Source organism: Solea solea, chromosome 9 (genome assembly GCF_958295425.1).
Source record: "Solea solea chromosome 9, fSolSol10.1, whole genome shotgun sequence".
In the NCBI taxonomy this organism is placed as follows: Eukaryota; Metazoa; Chordata; class Actinopteri; order Pleuronectiformes; family Soleidae; genus Solea; species Solea solea.
The window spans coordinates 12,066,944-12,093,988 of NC_081142.1; the positions used below are offsets into that span (position 1 = coordinate 12,066,944).

The 27,045-nt window shown below is 37.7% G+C and overlaps 2 protein-coding genes across 5 annotated transcripts in view; both read left to right on the top strand.

The window, feature by feature from the left end:
- The window catches only part of atp13a3 (ATPase 13A3), a 31,226-nt gene extending 25,477 nt beyond the window's left edge, over positions 1-5,749 (top strand). The window contains exons 33-34 of the mRNA XM_058637987.1: positions 601-684; positions 2,713-5,749. Of these exons, the coding sequence (XP_058493970.1) occupies positions 601-684; positions 2,713-2,907 (279 nt within the window). The 3' untranslated portion in view covers positions 2,908-5,749. The remainder of the gene's footprint in view (positions 1-600; positions 685-2,712) is intronic.
- Positions 5,750-9,273: 3,524 nt separating this feature from the next.
- The window catches only part of opa1 (OPA1 mitochondrial dynamin like GTPase), a 31,942-nt gene continuing 14,170 nt past the window's right edge, over positions 9,274-27,045 (top strand). The window contains exons 1-29 of one of the 4 annotated variants that reach the window (XM_058638614.1): positions 9,274-9,457; positions 10,670-10,994; positions 11,363-11,459; positions 11,688-11,795; positions 12,368-12,418; positions 13,519-13,601; positions 15,033-15,182; positions 17,004-17,057; positions 17,580-17,684; positions 17,897-17,983; positions 18,111-18,224; positions 18,416-18,496; positions 18,594-18,668; positions 19,076-19,147; positions 19,537-19,636; positions 19,830-19,960; positions 20,358-20,430; positions 20,758-20,830; positions 20,914-21,029; positions 22,090-22,154; positions 22,359-22,435; positions 23,828-23,993; positions 24,633-24,785; positions 24,914-25,022; positions 25,356-25,435; positions 25,567-25,707; positions 25,862-25,978; positions 26,073-26,166; positions 26,691-26,801. In XM_058638614.1, the coding sequence (XP_058494597.1) occupies positions 9,429-9,457; positions 10,670-10,994; positions 11,363-11,459; positions 11,688-11,795; positions 12,368-12,418; positions 13,519-13,601; positions 15,033-15,182; positions 17,004-17,057; positions 17,580-17,684; positions 17,897-17,983; positions 18,111-18,224; positions 18,416-18,496; positions 18,594-18,668; positions 19,076-19,147; positions 19,537-19,636; positions 19,830-19,960; positions 20,358-20,430; positions 20,758-20,830; positions 20,914-21,029; positions 22,090-22,154; positions 22,359-22,435; positions 23,828-23,993; positions 24,633-24,785; positions 24,914-25,022; positions 25,356-25,435; positions 25,567-25,707; positions 25,862-25,978; positions 26,073-26,166; positions 26,691-26,801 (3,037 nt within the window). In that variant the 5' untranslated portion in view covers positions 9,274-9,428. The remainder of the gene's footprint in view (positions 9,458-10,669; positions 10,995-11,362; positions 11,460-11,687; positions 11,796-12,367; positions 12,419-13,518; positions 13,602-15,032; positions 15,183-17,003; positions 17,058-17,579; positions 17,685-17,896; positions 17,984-18,110; positions 18,225-18,415; positions 18,497-18,593; positions 18,669-19,075; positions 19,148-19,536; positions 19,637-19,829; positions 19,961-20,357; positions 20,431-20,757; positions 20,831-20,913; positions 21,030-22,089; positions 22,155-22,358; positions 22,436-23,827; positions 23,994-24,632; positions 24,786-24,913; positions 25,023-25,355; positions 25,436-25,566; positions 25,708-25,861; positions 25,979-26,072; positions 26,167-26,690; positions 26,802-27,045) is intronic. The other 3 variants (XM_058638616.1, XM_058638615.1, XM_058638617.1) reach the window with 3 other exon arrangements.

Genomic DNA, 27,045 nt, shown 5'->3' on the forward strand with positions numbered 1-27,045 from the left:
ATTAGGAAATCATGCTGTATGGGATAACATTGCTGAATGTTGGGATGACCATATCACTTGCGATAAGGGATGAAAATGAAAGTCTTTGTTTTGTTATGTATTGATATACAGTAAACAAAATTAAGATTAATTATAAACTTGATTGGAAAAAACAAAATCATTTATTTTGAGCTATTTTTATTGCAAAGTGCAAAAGGTGGGGTTAGGGATAGTGTGGGGCTGCTGTTTACTAAATGTGGGGGAAACGTTTATCACAGTTCAAGCGGTCATTTGTGATACTATATCGCGCATGGCGATATCAATGACGATAAATATACTATATATCGTGTAGCCCTTGAACAAACCAAAAATGATTTTGCACTTTATTAAACATTCCAGTATTTCCAGTATATTGAGATAATACTGTAACTAACTGTTACTAATATTGTCCAATTTGATATTAATCTTGCATGTAAGGATTGACACAAACCCTAATGGAAAAAAAACGTTGCAACTGATGATTCAAAACACTGTAACAAAAAATATGTTGGGAGACCACTGTGCATCATTTCAAATCAAATCTCTGTAATTCTTTTCCCTGCCCACTGCACTGTTCCATAGACCTTCATCCTTGACATCGTCTTATGGAAGCTTCTGTTCAGCCGAGAAAAACAGGGCAGCTTTGGCATCAGTCCGGCACCACAGGTTGGGAAAAACTGACACCTTCTTCTTTAGCCCTTTTATTTCCCTCTCACTGACCCCACTTCTTTCTCAACTATAACAGAGCACACCTTTCCGTTGCAACCCCTAAACATGACATCAGTCTCTTTCTGATGCATATTTTCCACCTCATGTCCCCCTGATGACATTCCCGGCTTGTTAACAGTTAAAGTTGTACTGCTGTTGTGAGATAAACTACATGATCTTTGTAATAATAGATTATTAAAGATAAATGGGCTACTGTAAAGATATTGGCTTGATGGTCAATTAAACCACATATTATGCCCTTGACTTGACTATGCACTTGACCATTACGATGGTTGCATCGCTACAGTGTAAATCCCGCATTTTGTTTCTCTGTACAATGGCGTAAGAAAGGTGGTTTTCCCCTGATCAAAATTTCTGTTATTGGGTATTATAGCTCAGTTAGTAGTGAGTTGTTGTTCATCTGTGTGTGTTGGCCCTGCGATGGACTGGCGATCTGTCCAGGGTGTACCCCGCCTTTAGCCCTATGTCAGCTGAGATTGGCTGCAGTCCCACCCCCACAACCCTCATGAGGAGGATAAAGTATGACACAATGAGTTAAAGAGCCAAGTTAACAAAGGAGAATCTAATTTCCAAAAGGCACAGAGTTAAATATGACAAATTGTTTTAAACAATCTAACTTTTTCTAGATCTTACAAGATGACAAAAGGACATAGGTCTAAATCAAAGGTCAAATTTGTAATTTTTTTTGTAGCTATTAGAGGAATCTGTGTCCTCTGATGTTGTGAAATTCAACTTTTGATTTTCTCTCTTCCAAGTATTGTTGGTAAAGCACCTTAGTCATAATAAGCTTTTCATGGTCTGAGACCTTGGAGCACCACACCAGGGAGGTTTGTTGATGTTAAACCAGTAGGTTTCATGTTGAAGTCAGCATTAACTCAGGCTGCCCTTCTTGTTAAAAGTAATTATGTTTCATTTCTTAGATCTAATGACTTTTGGAAACAGTTAATTCCATTGTTACTTAAAGGGATAGTTTTAGATTTGTTGAACTGGGGGTGTGTGATGTACTGACCTGTAGCTGGTGTGATACATATCAAGGCTGAGAGACCAAAGGGGATTTACATAATGTATGTAAGTGGGGACATTAGAGCATCTTCTTCAAAAAGGTAAATTAGATCCAGCCAAACACCAATATACAACTGGAGGCAACATTTTGAATATTTTCAGCACTTAAAAATGCTGAAAAGCAGCATTTAAATTTGGCACTTTATTTCCACACTAAATTCATCCGCACGGAGTGGGCCGCAACACCTCAGCTGATACTGTGCATTGCATAGACCATTTGTCAGTACCACACATCCATTAACTTCTTAACTTCTTAATTAACTGAAACTCTGACCAGGGGTGAAACATTTTCATGCCAATGTACATGAACTACAATTCAAAATAACAATTACGTTAGTGGTAGCAGCACCAGCAGTAGTAGTAGTAGTAGTAGTTGTACATTTGTTGAATGGTGATGAAACTGTTTTAAAGCCTTGGATGTCTCCTGTCACCTCTTTTGTGGAAGTGTGGCTTTTTGCCACTTCTCTCTCCCTCTACTCCCTCTACCCAGCCTGCAGGCTCTATTAAGCTCTGCTTGCTGTACTTTAGTTAGTTTCCTTAGACGGCACTGTCAGTGGTTCCTGTTAAGTACAGTATGTTAAAAAATTGAAGCAGGTTATCCTAAAATGTAGATGGGATGTTTTTATTTATTTATTTTTAAACCTGTGTTTAAAAATAAATTAAATTTGTTTTTTTTTAACTAACTTGCATGCATGGCATGTAGAGTTGGTGCAGTTTACCTGCATATACTGCAAATGGTGCCTCTCCAGTTTAAGTTTTTCATGTGAAGTTATAGACCTGTCAAATGTCTTAGAAAATCTACTCAAAGTAGGACACTAGTTAATGGAAATTTTCATTCCTCCCCTTTTTCCTCTCTCTGGTATTTTATTTATTTGTTTATTTTTGGGGCTATGATATTTTCAGAGGGGTATTGACCTACGGGCGCACAAGTGTCTTTCTTGGATGTGCTGTCCACGCAAGATGCCCAAGGCCCGCTACATGCATCTGGCCCAGGAGCTCAGTGTGGACCCCGACTGGCCTCCAAAACCAACTACCACCACTGAAGCCAGACCCCACCCACAAAACGGCTCCACCTATCAAATAATGATCAGCTCCTAGCACCCCCCCACACATACATGTGCAGCACCTCCCCTTTTCCAGTTGACCCTGTCATACTGTAGACATGTTTAGAAGACATGCTTAGTGAACGCACATTGAGAATCGTGTCATCACTGTTCAGAGACATGCCTCTATACTGTAGTTCCAGAGACATTACTGTGTCAGAGATCACTTTTTCAGAGTTTGGATGCTATTCTTCGTTCTGGCTCGCCCACTTGTGTGCTCTCAGGTCTATTGCTTTAAATGCCATTGGAATATCTGTAGCATCGAATTAAATTTGTATCCATTATTTCAATGTCTGTTAACCAAAGCTGAGCAGGATTTCAGCCCAGGGTTGATAAGCCAGGCTGAATCAGCACATCAACCTAATAATGATCTCCTCTCTTTGACTAGAAGGGATATAAAAGAGAATTTGAGTGCCAGTCTACTTAAGAGATGGCTTCAGAAAAATGGGAAACATCCGATGGTGTTGATGCTTGAACATAGTTTTTGTTCTCATTTGCAGCCACAGTACTTCATAACCATTTTGACTAAAAAATTAAATAAACTATCACATCTGAGCCTATCAGAGACATCACTGAAAAGTAAAAGAAGTAAAATATAGAATAAAATGCTATTCAAGTTGTAATTTGGCACATTAAGTATGAACCATTCTGACATGTTTGATTCCAATTTTTAAAAGTGGAAAGACCAAGTAGCAGTGGAGTTTTCCACTGTGTTTTTTCATTTCTTCACCTCACTTTAAGGACATTAACACAGTGAGTTAATCGCTGGTAACATATTGTGGGTGCAGCAGGCTCCGTTTACTACCATGTAGTGGTCTGTTACATCCTATTCTAATGTACATATATGATATAACCCTATTTCAATGAGCTAGCTTGCCATCACTTGGCATGCACTAATGAAAGAGCACAGAGTGAAAACCAGAACTATTTTAAAGTTTACCTAGGTTCCCCGTGTGATGACTGAAATGATTCACTTGAGACCACACGCTTTCAAGCACACTAAGTTATAGATGACTAAGAAAGAAGAAAGGGTGTGATCTGCCTTATTAACTTGCTAACACCAAGCAGAACTTCATATTCTGATTTAATGCAAAACTGAAATCTGCATATCAAATTGAGTGCAAGCTGGGTATGAAAATATTACATTTGTTTTGTAGCTGCTACCATCTATCATGATGTGACATTTCCTCTGAAAATCAGTTTTTGACTGATAAATATGGCCAGGCTAGGATTCAAGTACGCAGACTTTTATGGTGATTATACATTATAAATCACAGGTCAAAAATTTTAAGTTTTATTGTTTTGTGTTTTTTAAAGATTTGTATAAAGAATTTTAAAGTGAAAACTGAGACGGACTGATAAAATAAAAAGATGTGCTCATTCACTCAAAACTGCAGGCTGGGACCTGTGGTAGGCTATACTTATATATATATCTTTGTCAGTTTGGCTGAGATGATAGTATCGTCATGATAGGATTATGTAGAAAAATAAAATTAAAAAGGTAATTTATTTTGTCCATGCCAGAAATGTGACTCGGTCGTCTGTTGGTCCACAATTTAATATCTCAAATACTGTTTGATGCAAACGCCATGAACTCTGGCATTACTTACTTTATTGTTGGCCTCCAAATGTATCATGTCATGCCACCAACATGTCAGCACAACAGGTTACCTTTTTAGAACTTTGAACTCTATTCAACCTTAGCTGTGCTGTGAAATCGCAGCCAACATGGCATGCAAAGGTTTTTCATCCATTCAAAAGAATATGTTGTGTCTAACTTAGTTTTGCACCCTTATGGGCTGCTACAGTGGCTATGAAATATCCATGTTTTTGTACCTATGAGCCATGTCCTGTCTGCTTCTAACGGCTATATGAAACTACATTATTACTGAGGTGTCAGCTCGCTATGTGCTAAAGACTTGAAAGACTAAATGGGTGCAATGCTAGATATACTACTGCAAACATACAGCATTTCTGTAGAATTAAGGAACAGTAACATGAAACACATTTAAAAATAATCCACACAAAAAGCAGCATGAATTTCACTGATGGAGAGTTGGTTCCATGCATGACACCATAGCAATCAAAGTGTCTTTCAACTGCGAAACTAGTGTCAGTTAAGCTACAGAAAGCCAGTAGATTCATTTTCTTATGAAAGTGACCGAATATGTTATAATAGTAAAGGAGGAACTGTGCTCCCTAATCGCTTGCTGCCTCTGGTGCATTCTAAAGATTCATGCAACAGCACACCCTGCTTAAGAGGGATGCACAATACTAAACACGGTTGTGTATATATGTATTAAATGAGCTAAATCATAGCGTTGAGGGCTGTTTTTTATGTTGCTGTTCAAAATGTGGTTTACACACAGCATGTAGACTTTGACGATGGCTGTAAATGCTTGTTTTCTTCCTCAATAAACTGAACGTGAATTGCAGTAATGCTTTACTAAGCAAATGTGAACTGCTCAGACTTTCTTACAATCACAGAGTGAAACTGGCTCATGATGAACCATTTTGAAAGGAGAAAACTGCAGACCTCACAAAGCCACCACATATAACATTTGATAGACAAAATGCAATTGTAGGGTGGAGATATCACTTTACAGCAAAAATACTAACACATGCAATTTATTTCCACTGTCTATGTTAAAGCAGTTTCATAAATTAAAGAGTTTTAAATAATTCTTAGTGCAAATCTGGCAATGAGACCTTGGTCCGCCTAAATGTTCTATTATGTCTTCCTATGACAACTTTAAGCTGTTACTCAAATGTTTGGTAAAAAATATGCTGCATAATCAGATACTTGTATGACTCGTACAATTAAAATAATACAGTTTAAAAACCTCAGTCAAAACAGATTAGTCGTTCAACTGCTAAAAGCCATCATCTTTTGAGATACTTCACCAATTTTACAAATTGCATATGAAACTTCTGATCTGTGCTGATATGATGACGAGCTCAGACATGACACATGACCATCATTTTGACGGACACATTTTGATTTGAGGAAGAAAATGATAATATTTTCTTGCTGTATTTGTGGGCAGGAAATCAGTGTGGAGAGACGGATATTCAGTAGTTGATAAAACTAAGAAATTCATAACGTGGCTCAAATGAACATTGTGCCAATTTTACAGAGGAAATGGTAATGTGTTTATAAGATTGGTCTAAACTTGTTTGGTTTGTTTGATTTAAACTATGATGTGCTCAACCATGACTCACATTAGCTAATAATAGTTCCGACTACTCCGTGGTATTTGTTTTTTTGTGTTTTGTTTTTTTTACTTTGCTTTCCGAATTACATTTTTTTTTCTCTATAGATACCTACTGAAGCTACAATTGAATGTTCAGCAATGATCAAAATTGAATGCAATGCAATACTTTGGTGGTTGATTCTCTTTCCAAAGAATTCTCATCTCTTTAGACTTATTTGAAAAAAAGAAGTTTTACTTTAGCTTGTTTATGCCTGTCAAATTTTCATTTAATTTGGCACAAGTGTGTTTTTTTGTTTTTGTTTTGTTTTTTAAACAATAATATTAAAAGTTGAATTCTGTCTATACTGTATATGAGATGTATCTTTCTAGTGTGTGCATAAAAATCAGAGATTTAGATATAAAAAAAAAGTATATGCTTTTTGGATTATCAAAGGGCTGGTGGGTCTTTTTCTGCTATTTTGGTACTTTGTTACAATCAGTTGTTTGTCAACTTGATTTGAACTGTCTGTTAGATTTGTTTGTAATTTCATTTTGATTGTAGACTTGCATTAGGTTGGGTCTTCCTGATTTGGGCATCAATCCAGGGCATTTATTTCACAATTTGAACCAGTTGCTGAGAAGGGTAGTTTAGGGTCAGTCTTTGTTCTGTCATGAGTAAATATGATGCAACTAATGTTTACTTTGAATTTCCCCTCAACTGAAAGAAAAATAAATGAGAAAGTTCTTTTAGTAGATCTATTTCTTCTCAGCTATTCTTTTATTATTATTATTATTATTATTATTATTATTATTATTACCATTATTATTCTGCATCTCTTTTTTCAAGGATTTGGCATAAAAGGGAATTAATCTGTTATAGTATATAGGATTTAGCACCTCATCTCAGCAAAATCATAATTTAAGCAGCTTTTGACAATCTTACTTTTCTGTGTTATAATCCAATAAAAAGATCATCTGTGTCTGCATGAAATTAATATATAATTGGCTAAACGAATCTGCATTGCTGCTCAATGTCAGCAGTCTGTTGTAGAATTGACTATATTTTATATTTGATGTCAGCTGTGTCATTACTGTGTACCGAGATGCAGTAAATTAATCCATTTAATGACGTGCAAAGTGTAAATACTATTGCTTTCCATTCTATGCCACAGTTATGCCTTTAATTCTGACTGAGATCAGGCAAAGCAATTAATTTGATGCTGAAACCTCTATGCTTGTATACAGGTACAACTTACACCGACTGATATCTAGCATTGGCCTCTCGTTCACTTCATGTATTTTAAACAATCCATGAATTAGCTTTTAGTTTGAGTGAGCCACTTGATTAGTGTGAAAAGCCTCGATTTCAATGTTGTTTCCTCAGGGAAATGTACATGTATTATGAATAGCGATATAATAAAAGGTTGGAAACCAAATTAAATGGAAAATATACCGTTGATAAAACTTCATGACAGTCCATCTGTGTGTCAAAGCTTTTTATTTGCAGCTCCCAAATCTCAGGTAGAAACTCACCTGGGGGTATACTGTATGTGTTTTTGTTATTGGCAGAGATGTACTTATTTTTTTGGGGGGGTGGAGTTTTTTTTTGTTTTTCGTACTTAATAATTTATTTTTATTTATGTTAATTACTTTGTCCCCAAAGATTGAATTTTAGATTTCCCTTGATTTCTTTCTTTTCAATAAATGTTCTGAGAACAATCTCCTGCAAGTCTGTTACTTGTCTCCACTGTCATTCTTGTGTGTTTATATGTAGAAAATGAGCATTAGTTACCATTATGTAGAAGATAAAAAAATAATTTTAAGTACTGTGTTTATAGTTTACAGCTACCATAATCCAATGTCTTCTGAGGTCCATCGAAAACCTTTAAACCTTAACACGCAAATCTTATCAACCCAAGATTATAGAATCAAGTAGCTATGTCCATACTAATTTCAAACATAACTTTTGGAACTTTGAATCCCTCCTCTGCATATGTAGAGGCCAGTACAAAATACAATCTATCACCATAAATTGTCTTAAATGAACCATTCACATCAATGTAACTATATTGAAATAACAGAATATTTTTGCTTAATCTTAAAACTGGCACATGTGGCTAGCACTGTTGCCTCACAACAAAAAGGTTGCCAGTTTGCATCCCCATTCATGCCTTTCTGCACGGAGTTTGCATGTTCTCCCTCTGTGTGTGCGAGGGTTTTCTCCAAGTTGTTATAGGTTAATTGGACACTCAAAATTGAGCACAGGTGTGAATGCTGAGTGAACCAGCAGCTCCATGACCCTCATGTGGAGGATAAAGGGGTTGATGATGAATGGATGGATGGATGAATGAATGAATTAGAAAACTGAAATGAAAAGCCTTTCTATTTGTTTATTTTTACTGTGCACCTGCAATACCGACATGGGCCACCAGGGGGAAACGACCGACAGTTTGGGAATCAAGCTGCATCTTGCATCGTGACTTATGATTTCAACCACACAATAATATAATTAAACGAAATTATTTTGGTCATGATAATCGTGGCGGGAAATTTTTTTATATCATCCCACGCCTATTCCTAATGATAAAAAATAGGGATGAATGAAAAGTCATCATAATACACTGCAACCAATATTTACGTTTACAATGTATTATTGTTATCATTATACTGTGATTATTATTAGTTGGTAAGGATAAATCAGCCGGTTTCAATAAATCATACAAAAAACGTTTTGTTGATTTGTAGATTTTTTTTTTTTAATTGCTTTAACAAATAAATAGAGAGGACCGATCAATGGTGACGGTGATTTCATTTTAGAAGGTAGATCATAGGCAATTACGTAAGGGAAAAGGAACCCTCGTGTCCTCTTGTCCTCGTCCATTCACCATAAAACTGTGTTTATGGACAGAATTACACACTGAGATTGAGACTCGAAAAGAAATACACACACGTCGAGATTACTCCACAACTGCAGTTTCTAGGGAAATGCCCTTTTTCTAGTGACATTTTATAGACATAATTAGGAGCCTATTTGTGATGGGTAGACCCATTGTTTGTTGTCTTTAAGGGTTTAATGTTGACGGATAATGATGGGCCATGTTGCTGAGACTTGCATAGGATCTTTTCACCGGTGCGTTTTGCTTCCGTGCCGATTTGGTGATGGTATCGTCCACAGGAAGTGGATTGTCATTCTGTTCTGGTTGTGTCTGTCCTTGTTAGCTTCCATGCTCATGCGTACCATTTGAAAAAAAGATGCATTGACTTGGTCCTAAACAGTGGACGTGAAAGAGATTTGTGTTAACCTGCTGTCAACAGCAGCAACATGTTGCGTGTCGGGGGCAAAGCAGCATGGTAAGTGCACCTTTTGAGTTAAAGTAGCGGCTCAGTTAGCTGTGTTAAGGACAGTACATGCATGTAGGTGGTTGTTTGACAGCTGGGACAGCCGAGCTACCTGTGAATAACATCTCTGTTTATAAGTAGTGCTACTTACTAGAGGATCGATCACACAATGTCACTGATATTTGTATTATAACTTAAAAAACCGGCCAGTGCTACATTAGTGGATCTCGACATTACCCTGCCAGCTAACTGTTAGCAAGGCAGCTAATCGGAGTGTGACAGTCTAATGTGATCTGACGTTAAATCCATGTTATTCACTCGCTAACATCATGCTACACCAACTGTATCATACAATATGGATTCCTTTTAGCTTGATGTTTTATAGTAAAGGTGCATGCAAATATTCACTAGCTTCTTCTTGCTTGTATTTGGGATGGTGGTGCTACATTACCTATAGTTTCTCAAATACTATATCCTAAGTACCATTAGCCCACTGGTTTTTTGTGTTGTTGCTATGTTCAATTCGCTATTAAGAATTGAAAAACACTTTCACTTTTTAAGTCAAGTCATTTGAAGCCAAATAATGAGCCACCTTTGCCCATTTTTAAGTAATCAACATAGTCTGATTGGTATTTAATGAAGCGGCGGTTTAACACTGAGTTATGGATGTAATTCTTAACTGTTTTTGTTATCAGAAACAGGATAGAATCTCTAAATCAACCTAAGCTTTATTTTCTTTTCATCTTTAATCAGAGCTGTACCCATTTTAGTTAAATCTATTTTTTGTAATTGTAGTGTGATGTTTGTGTTGCATAGTCATGTAATCACAATTTCCATGATCTGTTTTACATAAATAAACAGAACTAGGAACTGGAGTAAAAACAAAAAGCAATAGCTATAAACTGTGCATCACATCAGTTTCATGCTCTGTCATGAACTATGTTAAATTGCGTTTTCCTGATCAAATTCATAAATTAATGAAAGAAAACCGGATATCAGCCATCATTATGCATCATCCAGGTTTTTGTAAAGATTAGCTTCGGCCATGTCAGTCAACTTCAATTTATAGCACACCAATGTCTATGAAAACATTGAGTCTCTGGTTCCAAAATAACACAGTTTTCTATATGAATGATTGACTTGACGTTAGGTACTTGCATTATTAGGGATGGAATAGGTTCATTCGGTTGTGTATTTTAGTGTCTATTTTCTCTGTCTTTTCAGCATGGCCTGCAGGAATCTGGTCTCCACCAACATGGGGCTGAGATTTCTGGCACCACTGCAGAAGCTTCATCCTTTGTCCCGTGCCATCCACCACCGCTATTCAGGAAATGGCAATCCTCAGCGGCCACCCCATCGCATGGCAGCACGCTATTTTACCTCCATGTCGCGATTACCCATGCGATCACCTAAGCCTCCTCCTGGGTCTGGGGGTCATGGCTACCAGCAGCAACGTAACTTCTGGATAGCCAGCCTTGCTGCTAGGTTGCTAAAGCTTCGGTACATTCTTCTGGGCACAGCAGTGGGAGGAGGATACACAGCTAAAAAGGTCAGTGATTAGTAATTAGTTAAATGTGTATCTGTCTCAAGTTGCCCTTGCATGATCTTTAAAGCAGGGCTGAATCAAGTTCAAATGGAAAAATCACAGGTTAAATCAGCTACTATTAATTCACCAAGGCTGCAGTTAATTGTCATATTTTGGTTGTTCTATAATCTATGCAAATTGAAAAACGAAATACATGGACATTGGAAACAGTGCATATCTTCAAGTTCTCAATCTTATATTAACATATAGCATAGTTAATGATTTGATGGTGTCATGTGGTAATGTTCCATCACATGAACTGAAGCTTATTCCAGCTCTATGTTCTGTTCTACATATTTGAAAATAACAAGAGTTTGTTCATTTACTTCCAGACATATGAAGAATGGAAGGAGATGTTGCCTGATTTTAGTGAATACAACTGGGTCATTCCTGATTTTGTCTGGGACTTGAGCGAACAAATTGATTTTGGTAAGCCTGTTTATCTTAGCATACAGTCTCATTTACTGGAAGACATACAGGTTGATGAATAATGTGCAAATTGCTGACCACAACTTTTAAAAGTGATTCCTGATTTCAGTGACTCAAACAGGCGCAATAATTTGTTTTCTGATCATAGTTGCAAGGTTATGCATTTTATAAAACACAAGACTCCAAACTGTTGTCTCCACTTTACCTATCATCTCTTGGATTTTATAGATAAACTTGCCAAAGCTCTACCAGAGATGGAAGAAATAGCCAAACTGCTACCTGACTTCGACAAGATTGGGGAGAACTTCACTTTCCTGAAAAGCCTCCTGTCGTCTGGTGAGTAAACAAAAGCTGAATTGTCTCCTTATAGTTACTACATCATGAACACAATACAATTGTTATTTGCAGATATCACAATGACAGTACACAGCAGAATAAAATCATTCATGCACTAAAATGATATCTCTTGAGAGTTTCCCTCAATTTGCCTCTGGTTTACATCTCTGGTTTTTCCTCCAAGAGACCCAAAAATAAATTAAATAGTCATGAAAACGTCCAAACATACTTGATGATGGCATTAGAAATAAGAGAAATCTTATATTGCAGACAAGTCTCACACAATTAGAGGAAAATAATGTAAAAGTAGATTTATCTTGATTGACTTTTAATGACAAATATGACATCTTGGGTTCCTTGTTTGAGGTGTCCTTTTTTACATTTTGTAAGTGGTTTCACTTGACTTTTCCAGTACACTAGCTGCTTTGTTTTAATTCACACCATGTGAGCTGTGTCCCTGCTGAAACCGTCATCCCTCTGCTTCTGTCTTTTATGATTTTTTTTTTATCTTGTCTTGTTCTGCCTTTCTCCTCCTCCCCCTCCCCATCTGTCCTCCTCCACATTCTTCACAGGTGTGAGTTTGGGTAGTGAAGTCAAAGGAGCTGGTCTGCATCTGTTGTTAGGTGTGTAAACTCTGCACTCAGTAGAGCCGCCTACTCCCCCTTTTCTGTCTGCTGCTTTTCGACCACCATCTTGCCATGATTTTGGTATGATTGTGGTTTTTTGCCTGTGGTCCATATGAAACTTTGACACGGTTTGGCTCTTTGGGCAGGAGGATTCAAATCCACATTGGCTTTGAGGTTGCAGACCAGTCATGCTGCCAGAAATAGTGGTGATGACCAGTTATGAGGATGGTCAAAATGTGTTTGACTAAGAGAAAGCAGTAAGATTGTTGGAGTCTGCAAATGCTTCCTGTTCTTGAGTTTACATGGAAGCAGAACTTATTGAATGTGAACAATAACCTGCAGTTATTTTGAGTTTATTCAAAGTTCTAAAATATAGATTATCTTGTGTTTGCTGTTAGTTTGTCTCCTCCACACTTTTGACTGTCTCCAGACTGACTGTCCTTTGCTACACTTTATCCCGTCTGTGTCATTTTTGCCTCCTTTGACTTCCACCTTCTCTCCCCTGGCCTGCACAGGCAGCTTTCATTAACAAGACTCTCTCCTTTCTAATATTTGGGGTTTTCTCACTCTGTCCGCATTCTACTCACATTCAGATGTTTGGAAAATGCAGTTTACATTTGACATCAATTGGGGTTGGAAATTCTTGACATGCACATATATTTAAAATACATATTTTATTATAAAATATATTTATTATATGGTAATAATATATAGCAATGGTTTAACCTTTAATACATTTAGGTTATGTAACTAGTCCTAATCTTTGAAAAAGTCATTTGTACACAGACTTGTCCGGCCAGACTGGACCACACCTCTTATGAGTCATAAAAAAGAAAAGATAAAGGGATTGGCTGGTATTTTTTAGTTAGTTCATGTGCATGGATTTGACAATCATATAATAATATGATATATGTAATCTTCAATTTGGCTTGTTCATTATAGTTTTTACACAGTTTGTGTACATAATGTGTGTATGATTTTCCAAACGTTTGAACTTACACTGGTCTGTATTTGTGTTATCATAAACGTGCTTTAAATCGCTGTGTTGTGTTGCTCCCTAATCTTTGTTTTTGTGGTTTTTATGTCTCCTCTGCTAGAAACCTCAGTTGATCCTTCTCTAAAAGCCACAGATTCTTCTACTGCAGCTACACAAGATGCCAGTGACAAGCAATACAAAAAGGCAAGTTTCTAAAAACCTTTTGACAATTCTCTGCTTTCAGTTCTCTGCTCCACCACAGCTCAGTCATACTCTGCTTCTGTCTGAATCTGGACTACCTTTCACTTCAGTGGACAGAACAGTTGTGAACTGAATCAAAACGTACTCGAGCAAACCTACTTGAGTCGGTATTATATTTTGCAACAATTGATGCATCAAATCATCAAAGAAATTTTTGATTATATGAATTTATAAAGTGTGTTGACTCCCAAGTGGCCCATATACGTACATGTAATGATTGTGGATGCCTTTTGATTCAGTCTGTTTGATTCAGCGCTGAAATTATTCACATTGGTTGCTGTTACCAAGAAAAACATTTCAACCCCAAGGCAACATTAATTTTAAGTGTGTTATTGCATAAAACAGGCTTTACCATTGGCACAGAACCTATATGCTATAATTCTGATATTAAGTTTTGCTTTAAGACCCTTTAATGCTTGTCATTCTTATTCATGGAGACCTGTACTTTGTATTCATGATGTTTATTTATGTTGTCATCATTCTTCCTTGTTCATTTTTGTGTTGTCCCTTCACATAAGTTGACCAGGGTTTCTTTTTTACACTATACAGTTTTTATCATAAATACAAGAGCTGCAGTTAAAATGATAGTCTCCTCTCCTATCCCCTGCTTTTTGTCTGCAATTATGGTCTCCAACATGAACTTCTGTGTTGTAAGTAGATTGTTCACTTCAAAACACATTTTAATATGTATCATGTACAATTAACAGAGCAAAAAAAAGCAAAATTCAGTGGATTATTCCACAGTTAAGTCATGTTGGGGACCCCTGAACCAAAGCATTCTTCACCTGCTGCTGTACATAATGCTTTGTGCTTTATTCCAAAAAACAGAGCAGTGCTTGCTTTGCTTATTTCATCATCATTGGATATATATCTGCATTTGCCTTACAAGATTCTGAAACACTGTGGACTGAACTGATGGTTTATATTTACTGCTGACTGCAATTACAATAGTTTCAGAGTTGTCTGAATCATTGATCCTGCATAATGGCAAGGAAAGGGAGCAGAGTCACTGTTGTTGCCACTTGTGGAGAGGTGCTCATTGTGGTATTAGTTGCCTCTTCTGCCTTCAGTCTGGCAAAGTTTGGAACCTCCCTTTAGTGCCTGAGAGACACTAACTTTGTTAGGTTACACTGATGATGGTGGCAAGATTACCAAATCCAAAGATCTTGACTCTGTTATACTTGAGCCTTGACAGAATCGTGATTCTGCAGCATGAACAGCAGCACTGCCATTGACTGAGGCACAGACCCGTTTTCTCCTGTTCTAGTCTTGTTATGGATGCAGCATTGGCCTGCGTGGCTCACCAGCACAGTGGCTGGTTGTTGTGTTTTTTTGCTGCTCCTACCTTTCTCTCACTATGATGCACCTCAGCAGGGTCTGCTTGGGGAGCTCATTCTTATTCAGCAGCAGATCCAACGTCACGAGGAGGAGGTCCGGCGGGCCGCTGCAGCCAATACTGTTCGTTCCCCACCACCAGAGTCTGCTCCCAGTCCGCCTCCAAACCCCCCTCAGCAGACACGCAAGGTGAAGGTCTCACCCCTCGTAGATCCGTCCTATCCCACAAATGGCTCCAGATCTACGGAGTAGAAACAGTATATATTCTAGAATTGACCACTTTCCATAACAAACATCAGAGAAACTATGAAGATTGCAGAGCAGTGTGTCACCGATTGTCTCTGGACAAATGTTGTCAGTCACTTGCAGGTTCATGGTCTCGACTTCACCCAGCATCACAGATCAGTGTGGGTGGATATGCTCAGATTGTACTTAAGATGGGGGGATATTTAATAATCATAGCAAAGTACAAAGTAAAGATTCTGATGGTCAGTAAATACAAGACGGTTTTTCACACAGTTTTAGGTAACTGAACTACCCTCTTCACCGTATGTAAAGAATAGACCTGGACTGGTAATTTTCATTGTCATACACAATACTTCGTATTATAGAAGTATTTTTGTTGGTATGAGTACGTTGTGTTAGTCCCTGACATAGAGGTGATGGAGGACATACATACTTAAAAGGTTGCTAAATAATAAATCAACACAATAACACATTTACTATTATTTAGCTGACTATTTAGCTGTGTTTACTTTGTCCATCACACAGACAACGGTGGCATCTTTAAGTAAAATCCTAGCTGAAATAGGGAGAAAGGTGGGGTACACCCCTGGATAGGTTCAGCATTCACACCTACAGTCATTTTAGATTGTCCACTTAACCAAATCTGCATGTATTTGGATTATGGGAGGCAGCCTGAATATCCGGAGAGAACACACATACATGCAAACTCCTCATAGAAAAGCCCTCGGTCAAACTGGGATTCGAACCAGTGACCCTCGAGCTTTGAGGCAACAGTGCTGGCCTATGTTTTGTATTCTCTTCCTTAAATTATGTTATAATAGGCCTGTCAGCCCGTTAGTCTTAGCCCCTGTAGCACCAAAAGTAGTCTTGATGTTTGTGAGGCTGTGCTTCGTCAGTGGGCTGTGCATGGTCCTTCATAGTTTGACTCCAGAGGTCACATAGAAGCTTAATCTCTCTCGTGCAAAAGGATGGATAGTCTTTTTAATAGCGATGTATTCATTTACAATGTACAGAGACACTGCATGAAGGGGAGTGGCAACTTGCTGCATGGTGTGCAATTCACTTTTTTGCAAATAACTGCAACTAACCTTTATTTTATAAAAACTTGATTCTGTTATCAACATCACAGGAGAAATCTTTGGCCTTGTAAGAGTTTTCTCTTGCCCTAACGACAAGCCTAATTATTGTCATTTAAGTCATTATAATACACTGGTAGTAGATATTGCTTGAGAGTCATGTACTGCACAATTTTGTGGTTTTATAGTGGAGAAATTGTTTTTCTAAATTAATTTGGTCTGTCTGTCTGTCTGTCTGTCTGTCTGTCTGTTAAATTCTCTGCTTCTCTCCTGCCAGTCCCATGAATCCGTGTGTGCTGTGTGTCTCCTCCTTTCTTTCCTGGTTCTCATCCCACCAAAGCTATTGCATTTATCGAAAATTCATGATCACATGGTTTTAAGACAAATCAAGATGAATGAATAATTTTGGTATTAAATTAATCTGTTTGTGCTTGTTTCTGAAATGGAGCTTTTCGATCAAAGTTCAGTGATCTCAGAATGAGTGGTTTCTGCCTGATATCTGAGTTTGTTCTTCTCTTCATGCATTAACTTGACATTCACCTCTGGCTCTCTCTCTGTAATACAGTGTGCTGGGATTTCATGCTTGTGAAGTTGCACAATCAGTGTAACGGAAACCCTTTATTTCAAAGAATGAAAAGTGAATATTAACAAAGCTTGTTGCTGTTATTTTTTCATCTTTAACCTGTAGTCATCAGACAAAGAAAAGGTAGACCAGCTTCAAGAAGAACTGCTACGCACACAGGTATGGTGGCTTTCATGAAACCTTCTATGAATCTATTACGTGCAAAAGCTTCTATGTCCCTTTATTTTTATGTCTTAGTGAAATGAAATTTACCAGCTCTGGACAAGCTGTAAATTAGGTTATGATCATACACGTCCTTAGCTAGATTTTATAAAGTGAGGACAAAACGAAAATTCACTTCAACCTCAGGTGACTTTGAGCATTTAGACAAAACTAGACCTACAAATATTGACACATCAAACATGACTTTCTCCCCAAGAGTTGTGGTGCAGTGCACATCCCACAGAGGGCGCTAAATCTTAAGCAGTTGACTTGTTGAGTAACAAATGGCAAAAAATGCTTTGGTAGTAAAAAGGTGCTCATGTTCTGACAAATAATTATTATTATTAATAATAATAATAATAATAATAATGTTTATGTTATTATACGATGATATTTTATAATAATAAAAGCGATGCATTCTTTTGATATAATGTTTAACTGATGCCGATTGTTGATTGAAAACTGCTTTTTATTCCATAGTTAAAATATCAGCGCATGCTAGAAAGACTGGAGAAGGAGAATAAAGAGTTAAGGAAAGTAGTGCTGCAAAAGGATGATAAGGGGATTCACCAAAGGAAGGTGAAGGTAGGTCTCAAAATACAAACGCATACAATTCATTCTGTTTCTGTTCTGTAGACAAAAAAAAATATTTTTAGATACTTAAGGTGCTGTTGATTTTTTTTTGTTGCTTGCTGTAATTATCTTTCACTTATTCCTTGAAATAATCTTTAGACTTTGGGAATAACTTAAGTCCACTAAATGCTTTTAATAATGTTAATTTGTGTCTCCTGATGTAGAAATCCCTTATTGACCTGTATTCTGAAGTTCTGGACATCTTGTCTGACTACGATGCTAACTACAACACACAGGATCACCTGCCCAGGGTAAGAAGCAGTCAAATTTAGTTGTTTTGTTCAATAAAAATACAGTGCATTTAAAGAAAGGCTTTATTTTTTTTTTTTGGTTTATTTATTCTCATGAGATACCTAAGTCTGTCTCCTTGTGTTACAGGTGGTTGTGGTTGGGGATCAGAGTGCTGGAAAGACCAGTGTGCTGGAAATGATAGCTCAGGCCAGGATCTTTCCTCGAGGCTCAGGAGAGATGATGACACGTTCTCCTGTAAAGGTCAGTAGAGTCAGCGTGGAGGAATATTTGTATATTCATCTCCTTAAGGATGTGAAACTACTACTATTAAGTATACGGCTACTGGTACATAAGAAACTGGGCTATTTTAGAAGGTGAGAATGACTAGACTGTTTATTGTTATGTTTTGAAACACATCAGAGCTTTTGATAAAACTCATCTTCTCTCTGTAGGTGACACTAAGTGAAGGACCCCACCATGTGGCCATGTTCAAGGACAGCGGCAGAGAGTTCGACCTTACTAAGGAGGAGGATGTAAGTCACGATGGCGTTCACTTCATCCTCCTAAAACGTACAAAAGCTTGAACTTGTTCACTCGACGTTACCTTGTTTTTCTCCCTGTGTCCTGCAGCTCGCTGCTCTGAGGCGTGAGATTGAGCTGAGGATGAGGAAGAGTGTGAAGGAGGGACAGACAGTCAGCCCTGAGGTTGGACACATCACTTCAGTTTCAGTTTATTCAACAACATAAGGAGTTAAATACATACATATAAGCAAATGAATAGAGACATGTGAAATGGGACACCCTAATAGCATCTATGGAGCTTGACAGCAGTGGCCCAACTACTAAGTATAATGTCTAAGTATACAACTATTATCAGACTATCTACAACAGAAAACACACACGGATAGTAATGATAATAATTACAACCACATCAACTGAAAACTAACCACAAATCAACAACAAGAGGTATTCTCTAATCATAAGAAGTTTACAAAGTAGACTACATTAGTCCATTTATAAGCTCCAGCCATTTAGGCTATTCACACTGATAATAAAAGCTGATAATGGCTTACTTCTGTAATAATAAACATGTTTTTTTCTTTGCCTGTCAGACAATATCATTGAGTGTCAAAGGGCCTGGGATCCAGAGGATGGTGCTTGTTGACCTACCAGGTGTCATTAGTGTGAGTATTCATGCTCTTGTATGTGTTCCTACATTTATTTTACTAAAATAGTGTACTAAGTTCTAACTCAAATACACATGCACTGTTCTCTGTCAAGAACGTTCTGTTTTTGAGTATGTTAGTCTGTATGTTTTTTTTTGTCTGTGAGCAGCATAACTCAAAAAGTAAAGGACAGATTTCAATGAAATGTTCTGGCGATGTAAGTTATGGCCCAAGGAAGAAATTATTAGATTTTTCAGGTGAGGAAGAAAATATACAATTTATATAAAAAAATCTGGGTTCGGTATTTCTTATTTTTAATCTAGATAGGTGGATAGGTGGATAGATGGATAGATTCTAACAATTCTGCCTCTTTTTTTTCTTTTTTTTTTATTGTATGTCTGACTCAGACGGTGACGACTGGCATGGCATCAGACACCAAGGAAACCATTTTCAGTATGAGCAGAGCCTACATGCAGAACCCCAACGCAATCATCCTCTGTATTCAGGGTGAGCCATGAATCTAATATTTCCAAGTTAGTGTGTAGTTTTACAATTAGCAAGGATGTGATTCCATGTAAAGAAGTTTCCATGCCCCCTTTTTCTTAAGGAATGAAATGTTTATTGAATTCATACACTATAAAATATACTGTTTATATATATATATATCTCGTCTCTTGTGGCCTTTGCTCCCTCTGTTCAGATGGCAGTGTTGATGCAGAGCGGAGTATTGTAACTGACTTGGTTAGCCAGATGGACCCCCAGGGAAAGAGGACCATCTTTGTCCTGACCAAGGTTGACTTGGCTGAGAAGAACCTGGCCAGCCCGAGCAGGGTATTGAACACATTTTACTCGTCACTTGCTCTTCCGCTAGACCTCTAGTGCTAGTCACACAACAATCATTGTATTATACTGAATATTATTGTCTTTGTGTGTGCTAATACTGTGATTAATGCATGAATCTGTCTATATGCCCTTCATTATTGACAGCCATGGTCATGAATTTGGAAGTTGGAATATACAAATATTTAGTGAAATATGACACTACTGCATCTCTGGTTAGAAAATATGGTCAACCAGCTGATGACTGAGGAGCAACAATATGCAATCTCTCCACCAGATGGTGCTCTGGTGCTTTGGTTTTGACCGGATTATCCCTCAACATGCCAGTGTTTATTGAGCGCTTGGTGCAGACTTGACAGTTAAATCATGTTTTTGCAAATCATTTCAGATCCAGCAAATAGTGGAAGGAAAGCTGTTCCCCATGAAGGCCCTGGGGTACTTTGCAGTAGTGACAGGCAAAGGTAACAGTTATTACTTAATAATCCATTTGTGGTGCATTAAATCTCTCAGTATTTTAAGAGATTACCCAATTTTGTTTCATGATAACAGTGGTAGCCAGAGCTTGCTGATCATTCGTGAGGTTTTGCCAATATACGGTTGTTTGTGGGGATCTTTTGCTTTGTTAAACCTAACGTATTATTATTATTATTATTATTATTATTATTATTATAATAATAATGTTAATAATAATAAAAACATAACTGAAACATGATAAACCCCTAAGCAAAAATACCTTGACATCAGTTGTCTTTTACTCACCTTTGGCTCTGCTGTTTACTCGTCTACAGGGAGCAGCGCTGAAAGCATAGACTCAATTAAAGACTATGAGGAGGACTTCTTCCAGAACTCCAGATTACTGAGGTAGGCCATTCATGATTCACCAAACATTTATGTTGCATCATAATCAATTTAAAGTTGACAACTAATGTATTCATTTTCTTTAGGGACGGCATGTTGAAGGCCCATCAGGTGACCACAAAGAACCTGAGCCTGGCTGTCTCTGACTGCTTTTGGAAGATGGTTAGAGAGTCTGTTGAACAGCAGGCGGATGTCTTTAAAGGTAAAAGTGAGCTTTAAACATGTCTACAATTGTATCCAGTTTCTTTTAGAAGGTGTGATTCTTAAACCTTGTTATGTGTAGCAATTAGAGGATGTTAATGTCCAAAGCCCTTGTATGGAGCATGGCTTTTTTTAAAAGTGTGATTCAACATGGAGGGATTTTATTTTTTGACCACAATGTGTATAAGCACTTGACCCTATCAATTATGCTGCACAGCGAACAGGTGCTGCTGTTCCTGTTATTCTTCCTGCTGCTGATCTCACACCCTTAATCAGCCCATCCTGCCACACTTTTCCACTCTTTCAGTCTTACCTTCCATGTGCAATTAGTCTAGACAATTACAAGCCCATTGCTAACTGCACAGGAGATTTATGGCCATGAGACTGCAGGTCCCATAAGCCCATTGTGTAGTGTATCGATCCATAGCCCATCAAATTACACACAGCCAGCCTCAGCTTGGCGCCACCATGGTACCACAAACCACCAATTAGCTTAATCTCCACTGTGGATAGGGAGCTGTGGAAAGGGACAGCGAGCTTTGTGTGTGTATATCTGTATTTCTCTGTGTGCATATGTGAGAACCAAAACTCCTGACTTTTGATAAAGTGTTCGTGATTGGCCCCATCCCCTCTACTCCTTAGGGGCCAGTTAAGAGAGTGAGTGTGCAAAGTCCTCGCACACTTTTATTAAAGGATCGACACCATTAGCCGTCTAAAAGCTCCCCATATGTCATACAAAGTAAAAACAAAGCAGGCTCTGTCCCTGTAAGATCATTGTCTGTTGATTACAGAGAATGACTCTTCAATGAAGCATAACGTCACGAGTGAAAAGCGATTGAAACATTCAGGAGATTAATTTCATTTAGGCGTGATGAGACACACCTGAAAAATGGCATACAACAAGGTAGATTTGTAACACAAATGTTCCAAAAGGGGTTTGTTGTGGAATCATCTGAATGCATGTCACAGATTTTAAATGTGAAGTTGAAGGTTATACTTGTTGATGCTGAAAAGATCTATTCAAATCAGATATTTACAGTCATTTTTCACCTTCTCCTCAGCATCCCGTTTCAATTTGGAGACAGAATGGAAGAATAACTACCCTCGACTGAGAGAGCTGGACAGGGTGAGACATGAATGCAGGATGTACTTTTCTAAAAATGCTGTTGCAAAAATGTCTTTGAAATTAAAGAAAATCTACATATTGATAGCTTTTGACAGTTGTTATAAACACAGCATTTGTGTTGATATAAAATAACATGTAGTACAGTACATTACAAAACTACTCCAAAACCATATAATATTATAAATGTATGTTGTGTTTTTGCAGAATGAACTATATGAAAAGGCCAAAAATGAAATCTTGGATGAAGTCATTAGTTTGAGTCAAGTGACCCCACAACACTGGTAAGTTAAGGACGAGTTATAGAATATCTAGATTATCAAAATACAAATACTATAAAAATATTTATAGAGGTCCGGGCAGATAACTAGTACCCCCCATCTGATATAATGCAATTGTTTAATGATAATACATAACACAATAATTGCTAACACTAATGGTCTGTCTCTCTAATTTACATTTTATGTCTGCACTGCAGTGTAATTATACACATTTTATTTTTAATAAAAACAATGTATTAACTAAATATTAAATACATTGAAAAAACTTTTGGATGAAAAAAAGTGACTTGGCAACATTTAAGTTTCTCAGTATAAAAGTGCTTAATTTGTAATAATAATCAGCCTACCTCTATATATTTATCCTAATTACTTTTGGATTCAGTGAACTTCAGCTTTACAGATGCAGTGTTTCCTCCTGGACTTGAGTCAGAAGCCTTCATATTGTGAATATAGATGGATGCTAATTTTAATATTTTTAGTCATTCTTGTATTCACAGAATGTAGACTTATTGGGCTGTCGCCTGGAGGCGACTGAACTTTGTAAAATTTTCTTCTGGAAGACAATTAGATGATGTAGTATTTGCAGCTGGTACAGGATTTAGTTAAAAGCTGTTTTGAGGGCAGTCTGCTGGTTTTTCTCTGGATGAAATTCCTTGTATATGAACATTGAACTATACCTCACGTCCAGTGAGGAAAACCTTGATAAAAAAAGATGTATGCATGGTGGCTGTCCCCAGTGTGCGTGCCATCAGTTCTCTCAGATCAATATTCTGATGAATTGCCCATGGACGAGAACAGGGGTGGCCCGCTTAGCCAGCCAGCAGCCAGCATTATTGGAGAAAACACCTATTGACAATGAGGAGTGCTATCCTGGACAAAAGGAGAGCCTAATGAAATATGAGCATGCGTTTATGATAAATGGGAGAGGTGCAACACTGCTCTGATCTCAGGGGAACCTGAATAGGTTTTGTTCCATTGTCACACTGCTGTTGAGTGAGAGAGAGTGAGAGTGTGGATGCTTTAAGCCACTAATAGGATCGTACTTATCTGAAGCTGTATCGGAATCTACAGTCAAGTGCAATTGTAGTAGCACCGACTACTACAAATGAAAGCAGCTCAGCTATAGATGATCCCTCGTCACTCGTTATTTGCAAGTCCCAATTAGTCACTTAAGTGAACTGAGCCGAACACCTAAAAGCAACTTTGTTCAGAGTACTCCTGCTTTAGATAAATCTCACATCTGAGGCAAAAAAATAACCCAAACCATAAAAAGGGTTACATGTTCACATGTTTCTCATCAAAAATGTTGTGTTTTACTAGAACAGTGAAAATTAAGAGGTACTAATCGTGTTTCATTTCTTTTAAAATGACAATATTTTATTTTTATCCCTGAAGGGAGGCCATCCTACAGAAGAAATTGTGGGAACGTGTTTCCACTCATGTAATTGAGAACATCTATTTGCCTGCTGCCCAAACAGTGGACTCGGGTACCTTTAACACCACTGTAGACATCAAGCTGAAGCAGTGGACTGACAAGCAGCTTCCGCACAAAGCACTGGAGGTAAAAGACTGTACTAAGAACAGACTGTCTTAGTACAACTGGTCATATTATAATTAGTCATGGGAACTTCAAGTAAAATTGGAGCCATTTTGGATTATCCAATGCATATTTGTATTATTGCGTTTAAGATGCATTCAATGACCCTAGTAAATGTCATCACTTCCTTAAACACTTGTGGTTTACCAAATGTATGGTTTGTAATAAATGCACCACAAATTAGGTAGTCTTTGAAGAAGAAAGACAAAAAATTGTCAATCAATGTAATCATTGATAAACACATAATTCAGTCTTTTTATTTTCTTAATATAATCATGAATAGCTCCCTTAATTGATAAACTTTATAATCAAATTAAAAATCAAATATTCACGCCCACCTTAAATTATCATTGAGAGTATCATAGTAATATAATCATAATTAAATTATATACATTTGTGATAATGAATCCGTACTTTAGATTTTGTTTTTATGTTTCTTTCACATATTCTGTACTCTGCTGTCGAGTGATGACTGAATTATATGTTTAATGAAATTTTATGTTTTGCTACATAGTGTTGACATTGTAAGGCATTTTCAATGAGGCAGTGTCCTTCTGTTATTATAATCCCTTTCTTTTTCCAAAACACTTGTCCCCCTGTCAGGTTGCCTGGGAGACACTGCAGGAGGAGTTTGCCCGCTTCATGGCTGAATACAAAGGCAAAGACCAGGACGACATTTTTGACAAGCTGAAGGAAGCTGTGAAGGACGAGAGCATCAAGAGGCACAAATGGAATGAGAGGGCCATGGACAGCCTGGTAAACACACAGTATATCCACTCACACGAGGCACAAGGATACAGAGAGCATATGTACAGGTTTATTTAATCAGTCTCTTCCTAAAGCAATGAGATTTTCTTTCTGCCCTTGATGTTTGTGTTCTCCAGAGGGTAATCCAGCACAATGCCTTGGAAGACCGTTCCATCACAGACAAGCCTCAGTGGGATGCAGCAATTCAGTTCATGGAAGAAACCCTTCAGTCACGCCTCAAAGACAGTATGTTAGCCATGACGTCTCCATTGAACTTCACCCCAGTGCTCAACTTTCTTCTTTAATCATCTGATATTTTAGCTTTCAAAATGTTTCATAGGTGTATGTCAATAAGTTTTGCATTTATAATATTAGGATAGCACAGATACAATGTTGTCTCTTGAAAGCATCAAAATATCAGTTGGTCACACATGGACATTCCTCTGTATGATCTAGTTTAGTGTGGTTGTCTGTTTCACAGCATTATTATCGACTTAAAATTCAAGGTGCAACCATGTGGTTGTGATAAATACTCATAATAGATGTATTTAATTGTGGTCCTCTTGTGGTCTCTTGTAGCTGACTCAGTAATCAGAGATATGGTGGGACCAGACTGGAAGCAGAGGTGGATGAACTGGACAAATCGTACAGCAGATCAGGTCAGTGTTTGAGGAGCGCAAATCCCAATTTTAAATCCCATTTTACTATAGCTTCAGTCCTGGAGCTCAGTATAAGTGCACAATTCAATAATGCTCAGTGCTCAATTCCCTTTCTCTTACCTTTTTTGTAGCACATACGTAATGAAACAAAAAATGAGCTAGAGCGGTTGCTGAAGCTCCACGATGACCACACTGCGTACTTGGCCAATGACGAGGTCACCACAGTGAGGAAGAACCTTGAAGGACGAGCGGTTGAAGTTGACCCTGGACTGGTGAGAGCAAAATATCTGTGTCTGAGCTTTTTTAGCAAAATGTAACCATGTTATGATAACTGTGAATAGTTCCAAAACCTGTGTTACTGGCCTTTTTTTATTATATCTGCCTCCCGTGTACCTCCTGGAGTATTGATTACCTTCTTTTGGACAGATCAAGGACACATGGCATCAGCTGTATCGCCGACACTTTTTGCAGAAGGCACTTGCCCACTGTAACCTCTGCAAGAGAGGCTTTTACTACTACCAGAGACACTTTGTTGACTCCGAGGTAAGGAGTTGTTTTCCTTATCAACATTCTTCTAACCTGTGTCAAATGCTGTTGTATGAGATTCTGAACTGTTGGTTTGCATATTCTCTCCCAGCTGGAGTGCAATGACGTGGTACTGTTCTGGAGGATTCAGAGAATGCTGGTCATCACAGCCAACACTCTCCGACAGCAGCTCACCAACACTGAGGGTAAAGTTATTATAGACCTATTCATTCTTAATGGTTGCCCCCATTTGCATATCAAAGTCCCTTTCTCCTCATAATATTTTTTATCTTAACTTCTGATATTCTGATGTGTTTCTTACTGGTGCAAAGACTGTTATTATACTTACAGTTATCACTTAGGTTTTTAGTCCATGCATTCAGATTTCACTTTCTCTGATGGAGTTGCATTGGTACCTTCAGTCAGTATTTAATACTGAGTGAACTGGACAAGAGTTTTGACTGTCCTAGATATGGATTTCCGGGGCAGCTGAACAACAGTTATGATATAATTTACTGAGGGTCTACAAGCAGTTATCCAGGTAATTGATAATAATTCAATCGTAAAATTCTGCACCCAGAATGCTCAAATACATCCATTGTGAGATTAGACAGTTCCTCAGTAAAGCATTTAATTATGGTATAAGTTCAGTCAGAAAACAGAAAGCAAAATCCAATGTATTGTTGGTTAACGGGAAATTGATTGCTTTTCTTTATCCATTTTTTCCCAGTGAGGCGATTGGAGAAAAATGTGAAGGAGGTACTGGATGACTTTGGGGAAGACATGGAAAAGAAGACCCACCTCATTACAGGCCGCCGAGTCCAGCTGGCTGAGGATCTAAGTAAGACGCACAGACACTTGCAAACACAAAAAATTCCATAGAAGAATTTACATATGTGTAAATAGACTAGATTGTTGTGGTTAAGAGATTATGAGATTTTAAAATACAGTCAGTCAGCCAGTCAGCCAAACCCAGATTCTGGTATAACTCTTAGAGGCTGCCATATGGGCTGTTATAAGCAATATTTGTAGTCCCAGTATATTGTAATAAATAGTTTCATTACAAGAAATCTTAAAGTTGTCAG